Source organism: Syngnathus leptorhynchus, chromosome 11 (assembly GCF_054491065.1).
Source record: "Syngnathus leptorhynchus isolate UIUO chromosome 11, UIUO_Slep, whole genome shotgun sequence".
Lineage (NCBI taxonomy): Eukaryota > Metazoa > Chordata > Actinopteri > Syngnathiformes > Syngnathidae > Syngnathus > Syngnathus leptorhynchus.
Window position 1 is genome coordinate 10,426,290 of NC_141205.1, and position 18,883 is coordinate 10,445,172.

At 41.6% G+C, this 18,883-nt stretch overlaps 2 protein-coding genes across 6 annotated transcripts in view; both read right to left on the reverse strand.

Annotated features, from left to right (window-relative positions):
• Positions 1 to 480: 480 nt before the first annotated feature.
• On the reverse strand, positions 481 to 11,592 carry shmt2 (serine hydroxymethyltransferase 2 (mitochondrial)). Its single transcript, XM_085924768.1, has 12 exons — positions 11,444 to 11,592; positions 7,149 to 7,340; positions 5,929 to 6,008; positions 5,533 to 5,733; positions 5,343 to 5,424; positions 4,056 to 4,178; positions 2,945 to 3,084; positions 2,708 to 2,870; positions 2,464 to 2,563; positions 1,998 to 2,153; positions 1,351 to 1,458; positions 481 to 1,251 (listed from the first exon to the last, which is right to left on the reverse strand). The coding sequence occupies exons 1-12, from the start codon at positions 11,474 to 11,476 to the stop codon at positions 1,124 to 1,126; spliced, it is 1,506 nt and encodes a 501-aa protein (XP_085780894.1). The 5' UTR covers positions 11,477 to 11,592; the 3' UTR covers positions 481 to 1,123.
• A 1,316-nt stretch (positions 11,593 to 12,908) lies between these two features.
• nxph4 (neurexophilin 4) overlaps positions 12,909 to 18,883 on the reverse strand; it is a 52,794-nt gene continuing 46,819 nt past the window's right edge. For all 5 annotated transcript variants that reach the window (XM_085925058.1, XM_085925059.1, XM_085925056.1 and 2 more), the window contains one exon: positions 12,909 to 14,907. In XM_085925058.1, coding sequence (XP_085781184.1) covers positions 14,086 to 14,850 — 765 coding nt within the window. In that variant the 5' untranslated portion in view covers positions 14,851 to 14,907 and the 3' untranslated portion in view covers positions 12,909 to 14,085. The remainder of the gene's footprint in view (positions 14,908 to 18,883) is intronic.

Below are 18,883 nucleotides of genomic sequence, written 5' to 3' on the forward strand. Positions count from 1 at the left end.
TTGAATTCATTTTTAAATTAAGCAATTTAACTATATATATATATATACTGTATGTGTTTGAGATCTCTACATAATCACGATTTATCTACCTGACTAAATTTATTTTATAAAGTAGATGAACTCAATTTTTATTTAGAAAAATAAATGGAACAAGATTGTTACTTTGAGTTGGTTTTATTAAGACTGTCAATGTTCAATCAAACTGTTTATTAGCAAGTAAGTCAGTTGAAAAAACCATGGGAGACATAAAATGGCTGTTTTGGCAACGTGTACTCTTTCAAGAGATGCTGTGCAAAGGAAGAAAATACAGACCCAAATTTATCACTGATGCAGTGATTATAGCGGTCTGTGAACCCAATATAGTTTGTGAAAAACAAGATTTTGTTGAAATGTATTAGCTGTACAAAATCTTGTGCTTGTCTGTTTATTTTCATTGGTGCTTGTACCTGGTTGTGGGTTAGCTAGAGCTTATCCCTGTTGAAGAAAAAAAAAAAAAAGCAGGGTAGACCCTGGATTGGTTGTCAGTGATGGCAAGCCACAAAGACAAACAACCATTCACTTGGAATGACAATTTTGAGTCTTCATGCTTTTGGAATGTGGGAGTAGGCTGCAGAAAACCCACGCAATGGGAGAATTTACAAACTCAGAACCTTGAGGCAGATGTGCTGCCCCAAATTTTGATGCAATGAAAAATAATTTGGGAGAATTCTTGTCGGGTGAATGATGTTTAAAATGGGGTTGGTAACCATTGTTGTAAAATCCGCTGAAAAAAATGATCACAATTCATGCAAAGGTGACAAACGTTTGTAGCAAAAATAGCAGAGATGACTTTCATGTAGTAACACAGCTTCCCTTGGCTGGATAATGAGATGCAGGACGAAAGGACCGAATGACGAAAAAAAAAAAAACTTGGCAAACCCCGTCTAAATGAGTGATGCTGCTTTAGTTGCTTTCCAACATTAAGACTACAGAGTGTTTCTCAATGAACATTGGCAACAGTCTTTTAAACGTACAATAGAAAATAGTTTCTTCTCTTCTATAAAATCTGGCAAACTTTATGATTAAACCTCCATACGAGGCTTCAATTTTTTTTTTTTTTTTTTTTTTAAACTTGTCGCTCTGTCTAATGGTCATGGAAGCCCGGCATGGGGAAAGGCCTGGCGAATGCTTCCACGCGGTGGCGCAGCTCAGCAATACGGCCCACCGTCTCAGGGTCCTCCAGTAGGAAGTTCTTAAAGTCCTGGAGCTTTCCTGTGCGGCAACGGGGAGAGAAAATTGAGAAGTCGTGGCGACAGCAAGATTTATTACTAATTCACAGCTTGCATCACTATCGCAATGTGTTCCACTCACCGGTCTTTTTCTTCACGTCCAAGGCGATCTGGAAGCCCTCGTTCATGAGCTCCACGACCCGCACAAAGTCGGCTTCTTTGAACTGCCTGGAGGTCAGAGCCGGAGCGCCTGCAACACACACCAAGTAAATACAGCAGACTAAAACAGCAACAGTAACTTTTTTTGCTGACTGAAATGTGGCTGATACGGGTTAGAGGTTATAAAAAAAAAAAAAAATACGTGTCTCGTCATAACAAACAATGCTGTTGACTATTTTTGCTCCTTATTGAGATTTTCCCAATTTGGGGACTCATGATACATTCTATCTTATTCTATTTCGTTGTCATGGTTGCTCGGTGAAGAGCAAATCAACATAATCATAAAAGTCAACATGGGCCGGTAGAGATGTAGTCTTAAGATTATGCTAAAAAATGGGGCAGTGTAAATGTGGAGCTTGTGAACTTCCTGGAAGATGATTAAAAAGCTAAACATATTTAATTAATCATGCACTGCTTAGCGCTTGTGGCTTAATTGGTGTCTGACTCATTTCCATATCTGCGTCTGCATTTCTGTACTTTGAAAAACAAACAAACAGACATAAAAGCAGTATGCGAGGACACAAGGTAAATAATTATGTTAGCGGTAGCTTGATCATGCGTGTCCCTTACCAAGTCTGAGGCCTCCTGGAGTCAGGGCACTCTTGTCGCCGGGGCAAGTGTTCTTATTGGCCGTGATAGAGACCAGCTCGAGCACCCTTTCGGCCCGGGCGCCGTCGATGCCCTTTGGCCGCAGATCAACTAGAACCAGGTGGTTTTCCGTCCCACCTGAAACAGTTACAGTGACATTATTTAAAGTATTCACAGGCCAAAACATTAATATAGAATACTGAGTATCACTGGGGCACTAAAAAACTATGTTGATGTAAAATGTAAATTGAGAATCATCATTTAGAGAAAAGTGGCGCAACGGTTAAAAAATAAAACCAGACGACAGAAGGGCAAGGCTCAACACAGTGTTTTACCACATTCTTATTGGATTCGTAGGCAATTAAGAAACCTTCATAGTGGGTTGTCATCAATTTCAATCATAAAACCCGAGTTTCACTATTCGCGCTGTCATGCTAGACGACATTACCTGATACCAAGGTGTAGCCTTTGCTGAGCAGCGCATCAGCCATGGCCTTGGAGTTCTTGATGACCTGGGCAATATACTCCTTAAACATTGGCGATTGAGCCTGAAATCAAAATAATATACAGATTCTTGAGCATCAAAGTCAAGCACAGAGGGAAAAAAAAATGCATCGAGAGAAAGAATGTCGACTACTGGACACTTTAGTGACTTTATGCATTTTAGTGTTTATCATTGAATTTGATTTGACCTGTCGGAGTGCCACAGCAACCCCTGCGATAGCGTGGTTGTGAGGACCACCCTGCAGTGAGGGGAAGACTGAGAAGTTGATCTTGTCCTCCAGGTCGTACATAATTTCCTTGCCTTTCTTGTCCACGGAGCGAAGGCCTTTGCGGTAGAAGATGAGACCCGCTCTGAACAAAACAAAAGAGCAATGTGATTGGCGTAAGCTACACATACATTTCAAGTTAGCTTGGTAGCGTGTTACCTGGCACCTCGGAGGGACTTGTGTGTCGTGGACGTGACCATGTCGGCGTGTTCGAATGGAGACGGGATGGCTTTGGCTGCCACCAGGCCGCTGATGTGCGCCATGTCGGCCAGCATGTAGGCCTTGATGTCAGTGCACAGCTAAGGAAGACAAAACTTTGAATGCAAAACATAACTTCTGTTGCATCATTGTGTGTAGTTGGTGGAAACAGCAGGCTAAAAAAATAAAATAATAATGATAATCTTGTTGGTGTCGCTCCAAAGGCTAGCCAGGTAACGACGCCGGAAATCTGTCGAGGAGCCCGCCAGTTTGCGCCATAAAACAGTGAACGGTTCCACAGAGACACGCTAGTGGTGGGGTGGAGAAATATGGCTCCACTTCAGGTGTAGTGGCAGGGTCGTTATGGATCCTAATAAAGACACACAGCGCCATAGTGGCGGGACACTCCATCTGATGGCACCTTGCTTAAGTGGAGCAGTGCAACCAAGATGAATTAGCGGGTGGCTCTGGTATAAAAAAAAATAAAAAATAAAAAAGAAAGATAACAGGCTCTCTGGTGCACTTTGCGAGAGAGTGAAGTGTGGTTTTGAAGTTGTTTGGAGTGTCTGCCTTCACCCAGGTTGAGTCGACAAAGGAGGAAGATAATGGAGGTTGGTAAGGCATGGATGAGAGGAGCCTTGTAGTACCGTCAAATGGAACACAATCAAATGGAATGTGGCACTGGCAATTACTAGAATTTTTTTCCCTTTAAAAAATCCTGAACATAATCTATTCGCAAAGCATTATTAACTGTGCACGAAGCGTTTCAAGTGGAATCTTTGCATTTTGAAATGTCACGTAAAAAAAAAAAAAAAGAAAAAATCCTGGTTTTCATGATTTTATGCTGTAAATTAATTCACCGTGCTGCTCCTTCTTGTGCTTGCATTTGCCACAAGGGGCAGTATAATAGTCACGCAAAAACAAATGAATTAGGGTGTGCAAAGTATTCTTTAGAACCTTATATCCTCTAAGCTTCCACTGAATTTGATTTGAGGGTAACTTTGAGTTGTTTAAAGAGAGAGGGAGAGAGAGAGAGATAGACAGGGTCAAGGGCAGGTCGAGGCTTGCGCACCTTCTTGATGCGAGCGTAGTCAATGAGGCGGGCGTAGGCGCTGGTGCCGGCGATGATGAGCCGGGGCCTGAACAGCTTGGCCGTCAGCTCCATCTGGTCGTAGTCGATGAGTCCTGTCGCAGGCTGAGGGGCGTTGAAGAGGAGCAGGGTAGACCACGGGCGGGGGGTGATTTAGGTTACAAATTGGGAAGGAACCAGATTATAGTACACAAAGAGAGATGGAGAGAGAGAGAGAGAGAGAGTGAGAAGGGGGGGGGGTTAGATATCTGCGGCACATTTGCAAACATCATCAAAGAGAGATTATTTTCATTCAAAGCTGCTACGTCTTAAGTACTCCAGCTACCTTAAAAGGAGGAAGGATTTTATTTCGAAAGAGAGAAGTGGTCTCAAAGAAGAGAAATTTGATCAAAATAAGCACAATTGGGGGAAGAAAAAAAAAAAAAAGGTTCCTTTTCTCTCAAGCTAAAGAAAGGACAGCTAATAGAGGTGAGAGCGAGACAACAGGGAAAGAGGGAGGCGGTGATCGAAGTGAGACAGGTGAAAGGAGCGAGAGGGGAACACTTTATTTGTCCAATCTGATCATCTCCCATCTGCAAAGCACATCTACGGCTGCCCCCTCGCTCTATCAAGCTGACCGTTGTGAGGGCAGAGCCAGCGGTGATGGCCGGCCTGTCGATTTCCCATTATCTCTCCCGCCGAGGGATCCCGGCTGCCCATGCATCACAAAGGTCCGGGCAGGGTGACTCTCAGGGCCATTCATCAGCTAACCATTGCTAAGCTAGTGCGCATTGATGGACCGAGACTCCACAATACGGATTCAATGTAGCGGCTAACCGAATGCTTAAATAATGATAATAACAATTAGGGTTGTCCCAATCCGAGCCCGTGATCAGAATTTTTTCAGCTGATTGGTCATTTCTAAAGTCAAGGCAAAACTATTATTTGAATATACTAATTATGAATATTAACATAATTAAGACAATTTGGATGGGCTCTTTTTCTTGCACGGTATAACATTATTAGGGGCCCCTAAAAAAAAAGGATATATTTTTTTTAACCTGTATACACGTATTTGGAAAAAATTGTGGGTTTTCAAACTTTGTGTCAGAAGATTGAGTACCGATTGCATAAATGGGAGGTTAGGGACATGTCAGCCATTTGATGTTCTCTTGCCACACAAAATATTATGACTAAACTACGTGTCCGTATAGTTGTTTGTATCCATGTCAACGATTTATTCTGCCATTTGGATGGTTTAAGTAAGAGAGTAAGGGGGGCTCTACTTACATTGAGTTTGTAGGGCATGGACTCAAAATAGATGGAGGTGGCTGAGATCCTCTTCACATCTGACATATAACCATGGGTCAAACTGGGCCGGGGAATAAAAATACAAACGTGACTAAAAGAAGCGGACCCGGTTCAACGAATATCCTTTTATCAACGATATCATATCATGCAGGGATTTGGTTTTACTGACTGTCCTCCGTCCGGTAGGTCCAGACCCATGATGCGGTCATGAGGGTTGAGCACGGCAGTGTAGACGGCAAAGTTGGCGGGGGAGCCCGAGTAAGGTTGGACATTGACGCCCCACTTGGCCGGATCCAAGTCGAAGGCCTCCAGGGCTCGTTTTTGGCACAGGAGTTCAATTTGATCCACCACTTCTGCTCCGCCGTAGTATCTGTTGGGATGGACACCAAAGAAGAAGACAATTTTTAGACAAGCTCAATAATATACAGTGGATATTATTTATTTATGAGGTCTCTATTTTGTTTCCTTTTGCTATTTGTGCCGTGCAGTCGCATTTGCAGTCCCCGCATTTGCACGTCTATTAACACCACTAACGAGACAGTGCGCGCTTGGTTGACACACTCACCTTCTCCCCGGGTAGCCTTCAGAGTATTTGTTGTTCAGACAAGAGCCCTGAGCCTCCAGAGCAGCTCGGCTGCAGAAATTCTATGGTGAGAACACAATAAGTGTGCCGATGAATTGCACGAGTCAACAGAAGCGACAAGGACGGCAAATTAACGCGTGTTAGGCAGAAAAGAGGCAAGTCATCCTTTTTGATGACATATTCACTCAACTGGCATGAGGAGGTATTCTGTCAATATTTGGGGGGGATTTTTTTTAGAAGTACAACACAAAAGTTTGTTTTTGTGAAGGTCTATAGAAATTACAGAAAGGCTAAAATTAAAGTGTTTGGAAAATGTTAAGTTCAATTTTAAGTGAATGATTACTTTGACTATTAAAATAATTATCAATCAATTTGATTTCATTCGATTAGTTGCCGATTAACTTATTAATTTGGACACCTCTAAAGACAACTTGACTAGGGGATTTAAATCACCTCCAAGGCTGTTTAAAAAAAAGTTTGGCAGAGGGCCTATGTCTGATTTTATGAGGTGGAAAAAGCATTGATAGCTTAATTTATCAACAGCACCATAAATCAGCAAAATTATCTCGAAAATAAATGATCATAAATGAAGCTCGCTCTCTCAAATCGATTAAATTGAAAATAATTCTGGCAAAGGGGAGGATTTATTGTTGCGGTGGAGTTTAGTGCCTCACACAAGCGCAAAATTTGGTTTCAAATGCCACGAGGGGGGGGGGGGGGTTTAAAATAATTTTGTAGAGTGAGTTGCAATCCGGAAACATGTGTGACTGCACTTTTGGAGGAAAATACGCCCGAAAGGCAGCCTGAGCAGCACCGAGCTCTGCCCTCAGGCTTGCGGCACGAGGCACAATGAAGATATCAACGTTATCTTGCACCAGAGCGGCGTGGCTTCGTGGGGAGAAGCGGCCGACACACTTTGCTGAACAGCTACTGTGGCGATGAAAAACAGGCCGTAAAAAAAAAAACTTGTCAAGATTTCACCTCTTTCAGCCTTCAAATGAAAACATAAAAAGCAAAGCTGCTGGGGCATGAATGAGTGATTTTCACAAAACAGGGAGGAGAAATGGGAATGGTTAGACAAACATTTAACAGAGACAAACTGACCTAGAAAACATTTAGCAATATTGGCAGTTCTTAAAAACCACCAATAAAAAATCTATCTTGAGAACTTTGATCTTCATCGATTTATTTTTTTTCCTTACCTCTGATGCAATTAGCTCCAAACCACGACACTGACGATCTTTCTCCTTCAACAGCAGGTCCCACATCTCCGGGTCGTCCTGAGACAGACTTTCCTGGCCCGTCCATGGCCGCTCTTCGTCCGCCACACGGCTGGCAGCGTGAGACTGTTGGCCGCGTACGCAGATGCGAGCTGGGGTACGCTGGCACAATGGCTGTTGGGGTGAAGGGGGAAAAAAAAAAAAATCCTTACAAATGTTATGTTCATTCATTGATGCTCTGTTTTAACATCCCAGTATATTTTCTCCCCCTTCTAATATATCAGCTGATGGAATAATCCACTTGCATGTTTAAATGATAGGAATTATCAGCGTGGGTGTACATTACGCCGACATCGGCAATTTCGCAAAGCAAATTTTACAGCCTACCGAAAGAGAGAATGGATTCAGCATTTCCAGTTTATCTAATCTTGACTCTGCCACTGCTTTGATGGTTGACCGTTGGAGTCTTTTCCTAATAGTACATAGCTAAGATATTAATTCTTGGCTTTTATAAGGAAGGCAGCAGGCAGGAAACTGCCAGGGCGAGCAAGAAGAAAATACAACTGTTTGCGCCGGATGCTTTCAAGGCAACATGGCTGGAGAGAAACGCGCGTCAGGTGTCTTAAAGCGTTTGACAAATTAATTGCTGTGTGCAGATTGGTTCTGGAATAGAAATAGGGAGACTGCGGAAGTACAATAGAAACGTCTTAAGGTTGATTGGGTTGACAAACCTTACATCAACTTAATCGGCGGTTAAAAATGATGACGTGTGTAAAGCGCCCCCGCTACCGCAGGTTTGTAGTTATCGCCTCCTCGTGTGTGTCGGGGTGTGAGGGACGGCCTCCCTCGAACAGCGCCATTAAAATGCAATTAAAGAGCTTGCTAGTTAAGTCAAAGTGACAACCAAAGCACGTCAGCGGGCTCAGTCGATGCGGCGCGTGGCCATTTACATTTCGCAAAGTGAAGGAAAGCAAAGGGTTGTCATGTTTCTTGGCAAGATCCATTTTCTCTGCTGCCTATCAAGTTCAGAGCTAGATTTGAATCCATCTGATATTAATTCCACAATTTATGGCAGTGATTCCGAACCAGGGTGCTGTGACATTTAATCAGGCGGAATTATTATTATTATTTCAAACCTACTTGTTAAACTATTCAAAGCGGACATTGTGGAGGAAAAAGTCCCTTAAACATGATTGACTTTACAACATGATTGAAAATTGATTTTTCAGGTAATAAATCTAATAACTGTTGCTTTCAGTTTTTTGGTCTAAGAGATAAATAGCATTTTTTGCCACTAAGAATAAATACATATTGTGTAATCTGACTATTCTCTGTACCACAGATGTCATTTTTTTATTTAGACGTGAGGACAAAAGTTGGTCTTTGGTCACGATCCTTCACCGAACCTGTCAGTCACCCCAGCGGGCAGCTGCGAACGGGGAATTGAAAGTCAGCAATGCGAACTGCGACACTACCTATGAGCCGTTCCTGCAGAGAAGCCAAAGAAAACACCTCGTGATTCAAAATCCATCCCGCCTCTAGCCGTGTTCCTGCAGGTGGCCGAGAGGACAATGGTGACACGCCAAGGGGGATGGCTAGCACCTTAAAGAAAGTGCTGCTCTATTCTGGAGGAAGAAGAAGAAGCGCAGGAGGCGACGAGAGCCTGGCCGCGTCTCGTTGAGGAATCACACGGGTCATTAAACCTTGACGGAAAGTGTCCTTTGCTGTCTGCGCATCTGTGGAAGGAGGGCCGCAAAAAAAAAACTCTCGCCATGCCTCATCCCGGCTTTCCCTCCCTCTTCCTGTCACCTTGCGCCACTAAACATCTAAGTAGCACTAGCGTGGCGGTTTTTTTTTTTATTAGCTTTTCATCAAATTTGCCACGGGGCTGCTTTTAAACAAACACACGTGTCGCTTCCCCAAGGTCTATCTGCCCACTCATTTCTCCTTTTCTGACGGTTAATTAATATTCGGGGGGGCATAAAGTGATCCAAAAGAGCACGGGAGCCAAGGAACGAGCGCCAAATGTGTCACACGTGGAGTATTTTTAGGGGCCACACATTACCTTGTCAGACCAAGGTGAACTTGAAGAAAACGAAAAATCAGAAGCTAAAAGATTCAATGAGGTATACTGCCGTTAAAACGCACAAGTTTTAATCACAACGAGAATTATTCAACATTTAACAAACACGCCTCGTGAGTTATTATTCTGGATCTGTGTTGCTTGGTAGGAATGTTACTTCCGCATTTTACCTTCCCTTGTCACACAAAGAAGTGGTTGGAAAGAGAAGTCAAAACATTCCATTCATCCTTCTTCTGAATTATTGTTGCCCATTTCCTGAGGCGACTCTCGAGGCCAGCCAATTTTATAGATGACTGCTGTCCATCAGTGGTCATACCAAACAATCAGCAAGGAGAAAACAGAGAGGAGGAAAGAAAGATAAGTCGCAAAAGTAGAAGCATCCGTCAGTCTGACACAGTTTCCATTGCTCTGTCAGCGGCTAATAGGAAGGCTGTCCGTTACAAATTGCCCCGTGATTCAGTCGGGATGACACTTAACTGAGGGAATCGGAATGGGCCTGAAGAGGCGTGCGGTGACGGGAGGCCAAGCCCAAAGCGGCTTCACTCAATCCAGGTCGGATGTTTGTCAGGGGGACACAATCAAGACTTTAAAGACGCCGGTTAAACCCATCGTCAAGTCACTCAGCTGTCCGCTGCCATGACGTGACGTGGCGTGCGTCTACGCTACACTGGGCACCGTTTAAATCCGTGTACTGCTTGACGTGCCTTTTCTTTTGCCTGAAACCAAATGTTTTCTAAAAATAGCCTACAGTAAAATTGTGTGTTAATGTTGCATGATGATGATACAGAGTTGAACATTACGACATTATAATGATAACAATCCAACAAAAAAAAACACAAAAAAAAGAAATACATTTTGCTTTATATTATTGCTCAGACTTGCACTGAATTGAGTGAATGAATACACTTTAGGGGCAGAGATCAGAGATTAGTCACGCACTTTTGACTTTGTGCTCAAAAATGCACTTTGCACATGTTTGTGTGCGATACATGTTTTCTACAAAAACGTTTTGTGATTTAATGCCAATGCAAAAATGTGTACTTTGGAATATTGTCAAAGATTGTGTTTCCTCAAAGTTGTTGAAGAAGATTGTGGACGCTTAATTTTGACTTTCTCCTTCAGAATCTGGAATGAGGCTACGAGCACTCATCTGACGTTACACGTGCCTAAATCGTGAGGACAGCACATGACTTTGCCAAACGAATTTGCCTGAAACATTAGCTTAACCAATTATAGAAACAGATGCAAGCATGTGAATCTAAGTAACGGACAAGCTACGACTTATAAGACTGTCTGAATTATTGGCACATGACACTTTAGGGTCACATCTTGTCAATTACAATTAGAACACTCAATGATTCCAAAATTTGCATAACCATAAGAAAAACAATTAATATGCATTGAAAAAAAAAAAAATTATATATATATATATATATATTTTTTTTTTTTTTTTTTTTTAATAATTGCACAATATAAATTGTTACATAATTACAGTGTTTCAAAGATTTGTATTCATATTTTTACAGTGTTTCAAAGATTGGTATTCATATTTTTACATAGTTTGGTTCCTCCAATTAATTGGTATGCATTTTCCCTGACACACAAAAAACCTTATCACTTATATAACTATCAAATCCGTTAGTTAATATTTACTTGGTGTTTTTCACGCTGTATTTGCACTTTGGAACCGATTCTGATGCTTACACCAACACTGATAAACCCTTGTATGGTAATTGACCTGATGTGGGTTAAAAAAACAAAAAAGGTTGTAGTTAATTATTGCTCTTGTGAAAACACTTCAAGAGATTAAAAGAGGAATAAAGAATTACATATTTCATATGAGCACACTAGTAGCATGCAGTGCAGCTCATGATGAAACTGAGCGGTAGCTGTTGCATCATTACTGCAGACACACTGACATAATGGAACACTAGCCGGCTAGCTTGGCACCCCCGATGAGCTCTCGTCACAAGTGCACAACAAAAGTAAAAAAAAAAAAAAAAAAAAAAAAAACCCACTCCACATTTAAACAAATCCGTAAAATATGAAATAATACACATGAATCAAAAAGCAGGTGATTTATAATCACCTCGTGACGAGACCGGCGAGCAGATGGTGATCAAGCTAGTGAGCGATGTGAAGAGTTCAAATCCCTCAAACAAAATAGAATTAAAAAACTATCTGAAACACTCACCCGAGCCAGTTGTCTGACAGCGAAGGACAACATGTTTCCAGTTTTCCAGGCCGGTTTGGAGAAGAAGCAGCTCGCCTGCAGCCACACTGCTGTCACCCACAATCCGTGAGAGGGCTGAGCAAGTTGTTGGCAACGGATAGTGACGTGCCCACGAGCGTGCGCAAGGCATGCTGGGAAATGAAGTCCTTTGGTGCTTTAAACGTTACATCTGCTTTTGTGTCACAATCTTGGAGAACATGTGATTTCACAAGAATAAAGTATTTATTTTAGATTCCTATAATTCCAGATATAGTATTTAGAAGACACTTACATTGCAGCTTTAGTGTCAAGAGTGAAGAATACACACTAAATTTTAATGTCACAAATAAAAATCATCGCTTCTGGAGATATAATAAATTGTCTCGTGCCCCGTAGGTACGCGCATGAATACCATAAGCAGAGACGATTGATTACCTCTGTGCGTTCAAAATGGTTGAGTGCATTGTACTTTATTCCATCAGCTCTTCCAATCTTTTATCCTCCATTCCCCGAAGAAATGCATTAATCGTGGGAAAAATAATATATTAAAGGAATATATTAAAGGGGACATACTATGTAAAGTTGAGTTTTTCTTGTTTCTTATTCAAATGCCTGTCTACCCATCAAGCGTGAAATTAAACAAGTACAAACAGAAAAAGAAACAAGGTTTATAAAGTCAAGAGCAACTTTAGAACGTACCTGTTCTATAATTATTGCAACTCATCTCTGTGATTTTCATTGGCATTTTCACAAGGCAGATACGTCATGCGTTTGTTGAAATGAAGAAAGCGTTCTGTGCAAACATCTGAATAATCCACGCTGACACGCAAATAAACGAAAATGAGTCGGCGATAATGAAAGACAAACTAGATGGCAGACGGCTGCTTTTTGCGGCAGGTTTAATTAAATCGTTGCTTAAATCTGGTTACTTTTGCTTTAGATTTAGCATGAGATGATGTGTTGAACAGAAAAAAAAGTCACATCACACCAATGTCTCCACAATCGAATCCCGTCATGAACGTAAAATGGGAGGCAACTACTTGGCTGTTTGACGCAAACAAAACAAGTATATCAAATTACTCACCGTGGCACAGCAATTTTTTCTTCATTTACAGCAGACACTGTGTGTAATTGAAATATATATCAAATAAAACCATCTTGCCTCTCCAAAGAAGTTAAAATCTATCATTTCCAAACGCTTAGGGCTTTCTTCTTCCAATTCCAGGAAAAAACAAACTTTCCTTCAATATGTTTCAGAAAATTAAACGGATGTATCTTCACAGTAAGCTTGGCGCGCGTAATCGTAATAAAACTTAATTCACAAAGCTGTCCTTGCACAGATAAGTAGCGTACAATCCTCGGCTTGTAAATTGTGCTTGAGGGCTTTGAAAAAGAAAAATTCACTTTGCAACTAGCAGAGAGTTTAAAATACTTTAATGTGCTTTTTTTTTGTTTTCATACAACATATTGTATGCATACCCAGCATAGCATTTCTCATACATAGAACTCTCTTATAACCGGAGGATAGAAATGTAGTTCACGGGGGAGATAATTAACAGTCAGTCTATCAAAGAAAAAAAGAAAAAACACTATAGCAACCATACGGTATCTCACAGCAGTGAGTACACCCCTCATATTTTTTTTGTAAATATAAAATTCCAGATTGAAATAATAACAGTAAATTTAATAGGATATAATTTGGACATTTTCACTTAGAGGTGTACTCACTTTTGTTACAAGCTGTTTAGACATTGATTTTGACACAAGATGTACACTAACTACTTTACATTGTAGCAAAGTGTCATATCTTCAGTGTAATCCCATGAAAAGATATAATACAATATATTTAAAAAATACGAGGGCTGCACTCACTTTTGCGAGATACTCTTCTTACATGGTGATAGAGGTTCACAGGAGGTCCTACTGCTTTTCAAAAACTAATAACACAGAGAAACCATCATCTAAAAACAATAAGTGCGCTGAAGGTGAGATTGATATTTACAGAAATAACTGCAAAAAAACAGAATTGACCAAAGTTCCGTGGGAAAATTGCTTCGCCATGGCAACTGTAACTTTAATGATACAGTGGTACCTTGACTTATGGGTTTGTTCAATCTTATTCGTATGTCAAATCACATTTCCCCATTGAAATGAATTGAAATGACCATAATCCGTTCCAGGTCCAAGACAACTAGCAATGCCTTTGCAAGTTATGACCATAAAAGCATAGTAAACAAGAACATGGAGAAATGAACCCTTTTCATCAAGTAAGCCAAAGGTCCAACACTGTCACTTTCGTATTCGTGCAATGTGTGGCTTCAGCTACAGTTGGCCATTTACCACACGGTAACTTCAGTGTGAAGTGCTTTTCATTTTGCATTTGTGTTTCATCATTTATCCTTCTCAAAGAAATGCCTCAAAGTGCACTGACATGCACACAAATCAATCAGTGGCTCATTACATAAGTTGGGGCATTTGTAGGTCAAGGTACCACTGTACTCTATTTAAATCCACATTTCAAAGCAGTGAAGAGGCAAGAAAGTGTCCCCTTGCTCCATCCTCGGAATCAATATGACTATCATTCCCATCATTGTCGTCATTACCGCCATCCATCTCTGTGTGGCTTATCCAAAATAAGGGTGCTCACTTTGGAAGTTGTAGTCCGGGCATACTTTTTGAACCAACTTGTAGTCAATGCTAAAGAAGGAGATGAAGATGCAGATGACTTTGAAGGGCTTGGCGCACAGCCAGGCAGCGTGGGATTGGGTGTGCTCTGTGAAGCACGTCTGAGACGGGTCGTACAGGCAGGGCTTGGGCTTCTTGGACCTGTTGGTTTTCTCGTACTCCACTCGGCAGTTGAACGTCTTAACCTCTTTGGGGTCGATGGTGGCTTGCTGGGTCTCCTGGATCTGAACTTCCTGTTGGGTGTGGGGGTGCAGGAACTGCTGCTGCTGGAGGACCTCAAACTCCACAATTTTGGTGGGCGGGACGATGCTGACCGACACGTTGCCGAGACTGGAGGAATTGTGGCGGAAGTAAACGGTGAATGTCCCGTTGATGTGGTCTACGATCTTTCCCGTCACCAACAAGCTGAACTTGAGCGTCTTGACGTTGAAGTAGAAATCCCCCCAGCCGAAGATTTTCTTGGTCTTCATGGCCGTCTTGAGCGAGGGCTTACGTTTGGAGCGGTAGCCTGTCTGGTCGAGCAGCAGTGACTGGTTCCGGGCTGTGTCGTACGGGTTATAGAAACTGTAACTGGGCGGCTTGGCCTTAATGGGCGTCTGGTCAAAGGAGGTGGAGAAAATTCGGGTTTGGTACGGCGGCTTAACTGCTCCTCCCTGTTGTCCGCCACCTGCGCCTCCACCCATACCGTAAGGGACAGTCTTCATTGCCGAGCCCACCGGACTCAGGTCTGAGAAATCCACTCTCTTCTCCAACCCTTGGACCTGGAGGTCGAAGAAACAATAAATTCATTTATTATTAGGGGCAAGTATTTCAGACTAGGAATGGAATATTAGGCCGTTTTACATTCCTATTCCTGTAATTTGAATTTGTACAGACGGGACCCAAGTCTATCACAATCAAATGAAAAAACTGCACAATGTAAAGCATCTTATAAGCGAATGGGCCTTCTTGTGACGCATGACCGCATATTTTTACGCCGCTGCGCAAACGATAATATACTCAACGTATCCTGTATTTTAAACCGAGGACCGCCCGCCTCCCACACGAAGTGAGCCGTCAAATCATCAGTCAGTCTACACAGTGTGAACGCTTCTATTGTTAGCATGGACTAGCAGTCCACTGAGAGTGAGAATTTGAAAACACATAAAATTGCAGTGAAATTTAAAAACAGGATGTAAAGTTTGTGCAGGACTTCCAATCATTTGCCTCTGCTGGGACCTGCAACCTAAATCCAGTTCTTAATTAGTCTCTTGACCCACAGTGTCCATAATTAAAATCCAGTTCAGTTAAATAGCTCAATTATTTAGTCACAAGATGATTCTAAATGTTGCAAGACTTCCGAACATTTGATTTGTTAGTCGTGTGTGCTCCTGCTATCATCTCTCCGAATGTATCTATTTTTGTGAAAACACTTTGGAATGTTGCTGCTCCAGCGAGCCGAACAAGAAGAGCATAGATGTGAGTCTGTTTTTGTTTTTTGCTTGTTTAGACAGCTCTCTGCTTTTGCTGCTTAGGTATGATTGACGACATCTATTTTGTCTTTCTTTCATATTCCATCACTCACATCACTCTTGCCACCATCAGTATGCAAGCATAACACACATTTCCGACTAACTGTTTGTTAAAATCCAAAAGACCGCACTTATGGGAAATGGTGGTAAAAATGCATACGTTTCAAAACGTGAGGGGCCCTATGTTTAAAAAAAAAAAAAAAAAAAAATCCAAGAATGGGCATATGTGATCCAATCATTCTTCCAACTATCCGTCTATCCAATTTAGCTCTTACCTTGAAGACATGCTTCAACATACATCCTTGACACCTTCTATTTCCTTCTGTCTTTTGGCAACATTTTGTGAAGAGCATTATGTCTTTCAGTTCAACAGACAAAAAAAAAAAGAATTTATGAATACTGAACCGCAAATGGGTGTATATTGTACATTGCTTTGGCTGTCGATGCAAGAAGCCGCGCTTCCCTCTTGAATCCAGTAAAACCAATTTTAAATTAATCAGCAAGTGGATAACACAATAGAGCATGGAAAACAATATTTTAAAACTCATCCATTATCACTTTCTCATCCACGTACTGCCATCTTCACTCGAGGCTGAAGTGACAGGTCCACGGCGTAGCTCATCCATCTCTGAATCTAATAACAACTTCACTTTGCTATTAGCAGAGGCAACAGTGCATCACTCCGACCGGCTAATGCATTCAGTCATTCAATTAATGTATCTATTTCTGCTGGCCATTCATTAACACGAGACGATTTCTGCGCCAATTGATTGATGGCAGAATAAGTGACGGTAGAATAAGTGAATGCTTATTGACCACTGGAAGAGTGAATTACCACAAAATAAATTGATGAATGACTTGTGACAGAGATAATGAGCTACTGAAGATTTTCAACAGCCTTTTATACCATTTCAGACCTGTGCGTCATTCTCGGAATTTGCGAAGGTAAGGAGAAGCTAAGCCCATCGGCGGATGCTCAATGGGGGTTTCTTACGAACACGATGTCAGCAGCGCTGGGAATTAACACCACACTTTTGCCAGCTGTCAGGCTAGTACTGTCGATGCAGGCCTAATCATTTCTCATGATCAGAGGTGGGAAAATTACTCATAATTTATATTTAAGTCAAGGTACCAGGAGATTTGTCTGCCTATATGTAGAGTTTGGACTTTATTTTGAAAACTTATAATATAATATATAATAATAATAATATATATAAAATAATATATAAAATGACCAAGTCCACATGATCATTTGAAAAAAATACAAATACAATAAATAAACCTAACACAGGGTGTCAGTTTTTCCTGTCGCAGGGCATTAGGAGCAGTGCAATGCTCATTGGGTTTATTTATTATTTTTTTGTCATGTCCCCTTCAGTTACTCATATCTATCTAGTATCATGTACAGACTTCCCTTCTCACGTGTCAACACATTGTCGGGATTCCCGGCAGTTATGAATGAGCCTCATGTTTTCCAGAATGCTCCGGGATACGGTAGCTAAAGATGCAATAGGCATCGTAAAGGACCTATACATATGCATGATCTCGCCAACTCAATAACAGAACAATCATAGAGCGCACAATCAAATTACAGAGCTTGTGAGACAGAGGGAGATGGTGAGCAAAATGTTATTAGTCCACAAAGTGCGACGAGCGGAGCAGCTTGTGTCCATTTCCTCGGAATAAGGGGGCATTAATCATCTTGAACTTTATTTGTGGGGTTCATCTGAGCAAAAAAAAAAAAAAAGAATCGGCGAAGAAGCCGATAAGCTTGGATGAGGACATCGGAAAATGAAATGTGAGGATTGAGATGCGGATCAAAATGAGACAGGTGATACAAAATGGCTCCAAAAATCAGTCATCATAAGTAGAAACACCACTGCATTCAGGATTCAACCAAAAAAAAAAAACTTCCCAAAAGATTCCCAAAAAGGACATCACAATTATTCTTCTGTAAGGAAGGTTATGACTGAGAAATAGCGAGCAGACTTGACAGGAAATGGGATGAGAAGTGCTCACATGTATGCCAGTGGGCGGAGGGCGCAGAGCTTCACACTATTATTAAATGGAAAAAGGTCATCTGACTGCTGAAAGTTGATGTATAGCCACAATTAAAATCTCTTTTCATCATTAAGGAAGATCGGGATCAATGTCCGCACCATGCAGGTATCTGATGCGCTTTTACGGCCACGCTCATCAGTAAGTTCCGAAGTTTCCCCCACCCCCCTGGAGGACGAACGACAAGATGAGAGCTGCCTGTCTGCGAGCACTTTGCCACGCTTGTTCTTTTGTTTAATTGGACTTTTATCGGCGACAATCAATTCATTTTCATCAGCGCTCCGGGCCTGCATCGATCCGCTGTCGCAGGGAAGAGTCAAAATGAAGAGTTCCACTCCCACCGACAAGTTCTCATTTATAGTGAGATGCCTCGTGATCTGCTGTGCGTCAGAGACCCCCCTGTAGGGATGGACATTATTTTTGATGAATTCATAAAGATGAATTTGGAGATGTTTATTCACTCAAATCAGAACCTCATTTTCTTTTTAAAGTTGATTCAAAATATTCCGCGATGGAAATAACTTTATTTCCTGTTACATAGGAAAAATATGAGATGCAAAAGTATGAAAGTGGAAACGTAAATTGGACATGGGTTTCTCGTGTGGTCCGGTGACTCAGACATGTTCAATTTTACAGCCCATGCCTCCACTCTGTTTTGGCATTTGTCACTTTTGGGAAGAAAAAAAAATGACGAAACTTTCCTACACTCAATAAAGTAAACAGACCAGCATCATGTGAGAACTCAACACAAAGTATTATTTTGGAAATGCTTTTTCTCCCAAACAATGGACTTTCCTTTTTCCAGCCCATCCTTCCGTTCTGTCCTCACAACACTGGCCACATTTTTCTTTACTCTCCTCAAAAATCTAAGTGAAAATGTCATTTAATTACATGACTTACCATGAAAAGCAGGGGGGGTTAACAAAAGGCGAGATATAGCAATAAGGGAGGAGGGGGGACTGGTTGGATGGATTGAGGGAGAAACAAAAAAAGCAGTCAAAGCGATTTCGCAGTCCGCTGGTGTCACTGGATTATCACGAAAATGAAAGCTAGCGAGCCAGGGAGTATCAGGGAGCAGAGAAACGGAGCCCAGACAGATAACAACAAGGCGGCAAGACAAAAAAAGAAGAGGGGGAAAAATGAGAGTGAAAAAAGCAAAGAGGGCCGT

Bases quoted from the DNA above. Each gene is read 5' to 3' on its own strand.
- shmt2 (XM_085924768.1), bottom strand. From the start codon at position 11,476: ATGTTGTCCTTCGCTGTCAGACAACTGGCTCGG. The intron at 5,734-5,928 runs GTGAGTGTGTCA...CCATCCCAACAG, and splicing joins GAAGGCTACCCGGGGAGAAG to ATACTACGGCGGAGCAGAAG. The intron at 1,252-1,350 runs GTGAGTGGAACA...GTTGCCGCACAG, and splicing joins GGACGTGAAGAAAAAGACCG to GAAAGCTCCAGGACTTTAAG.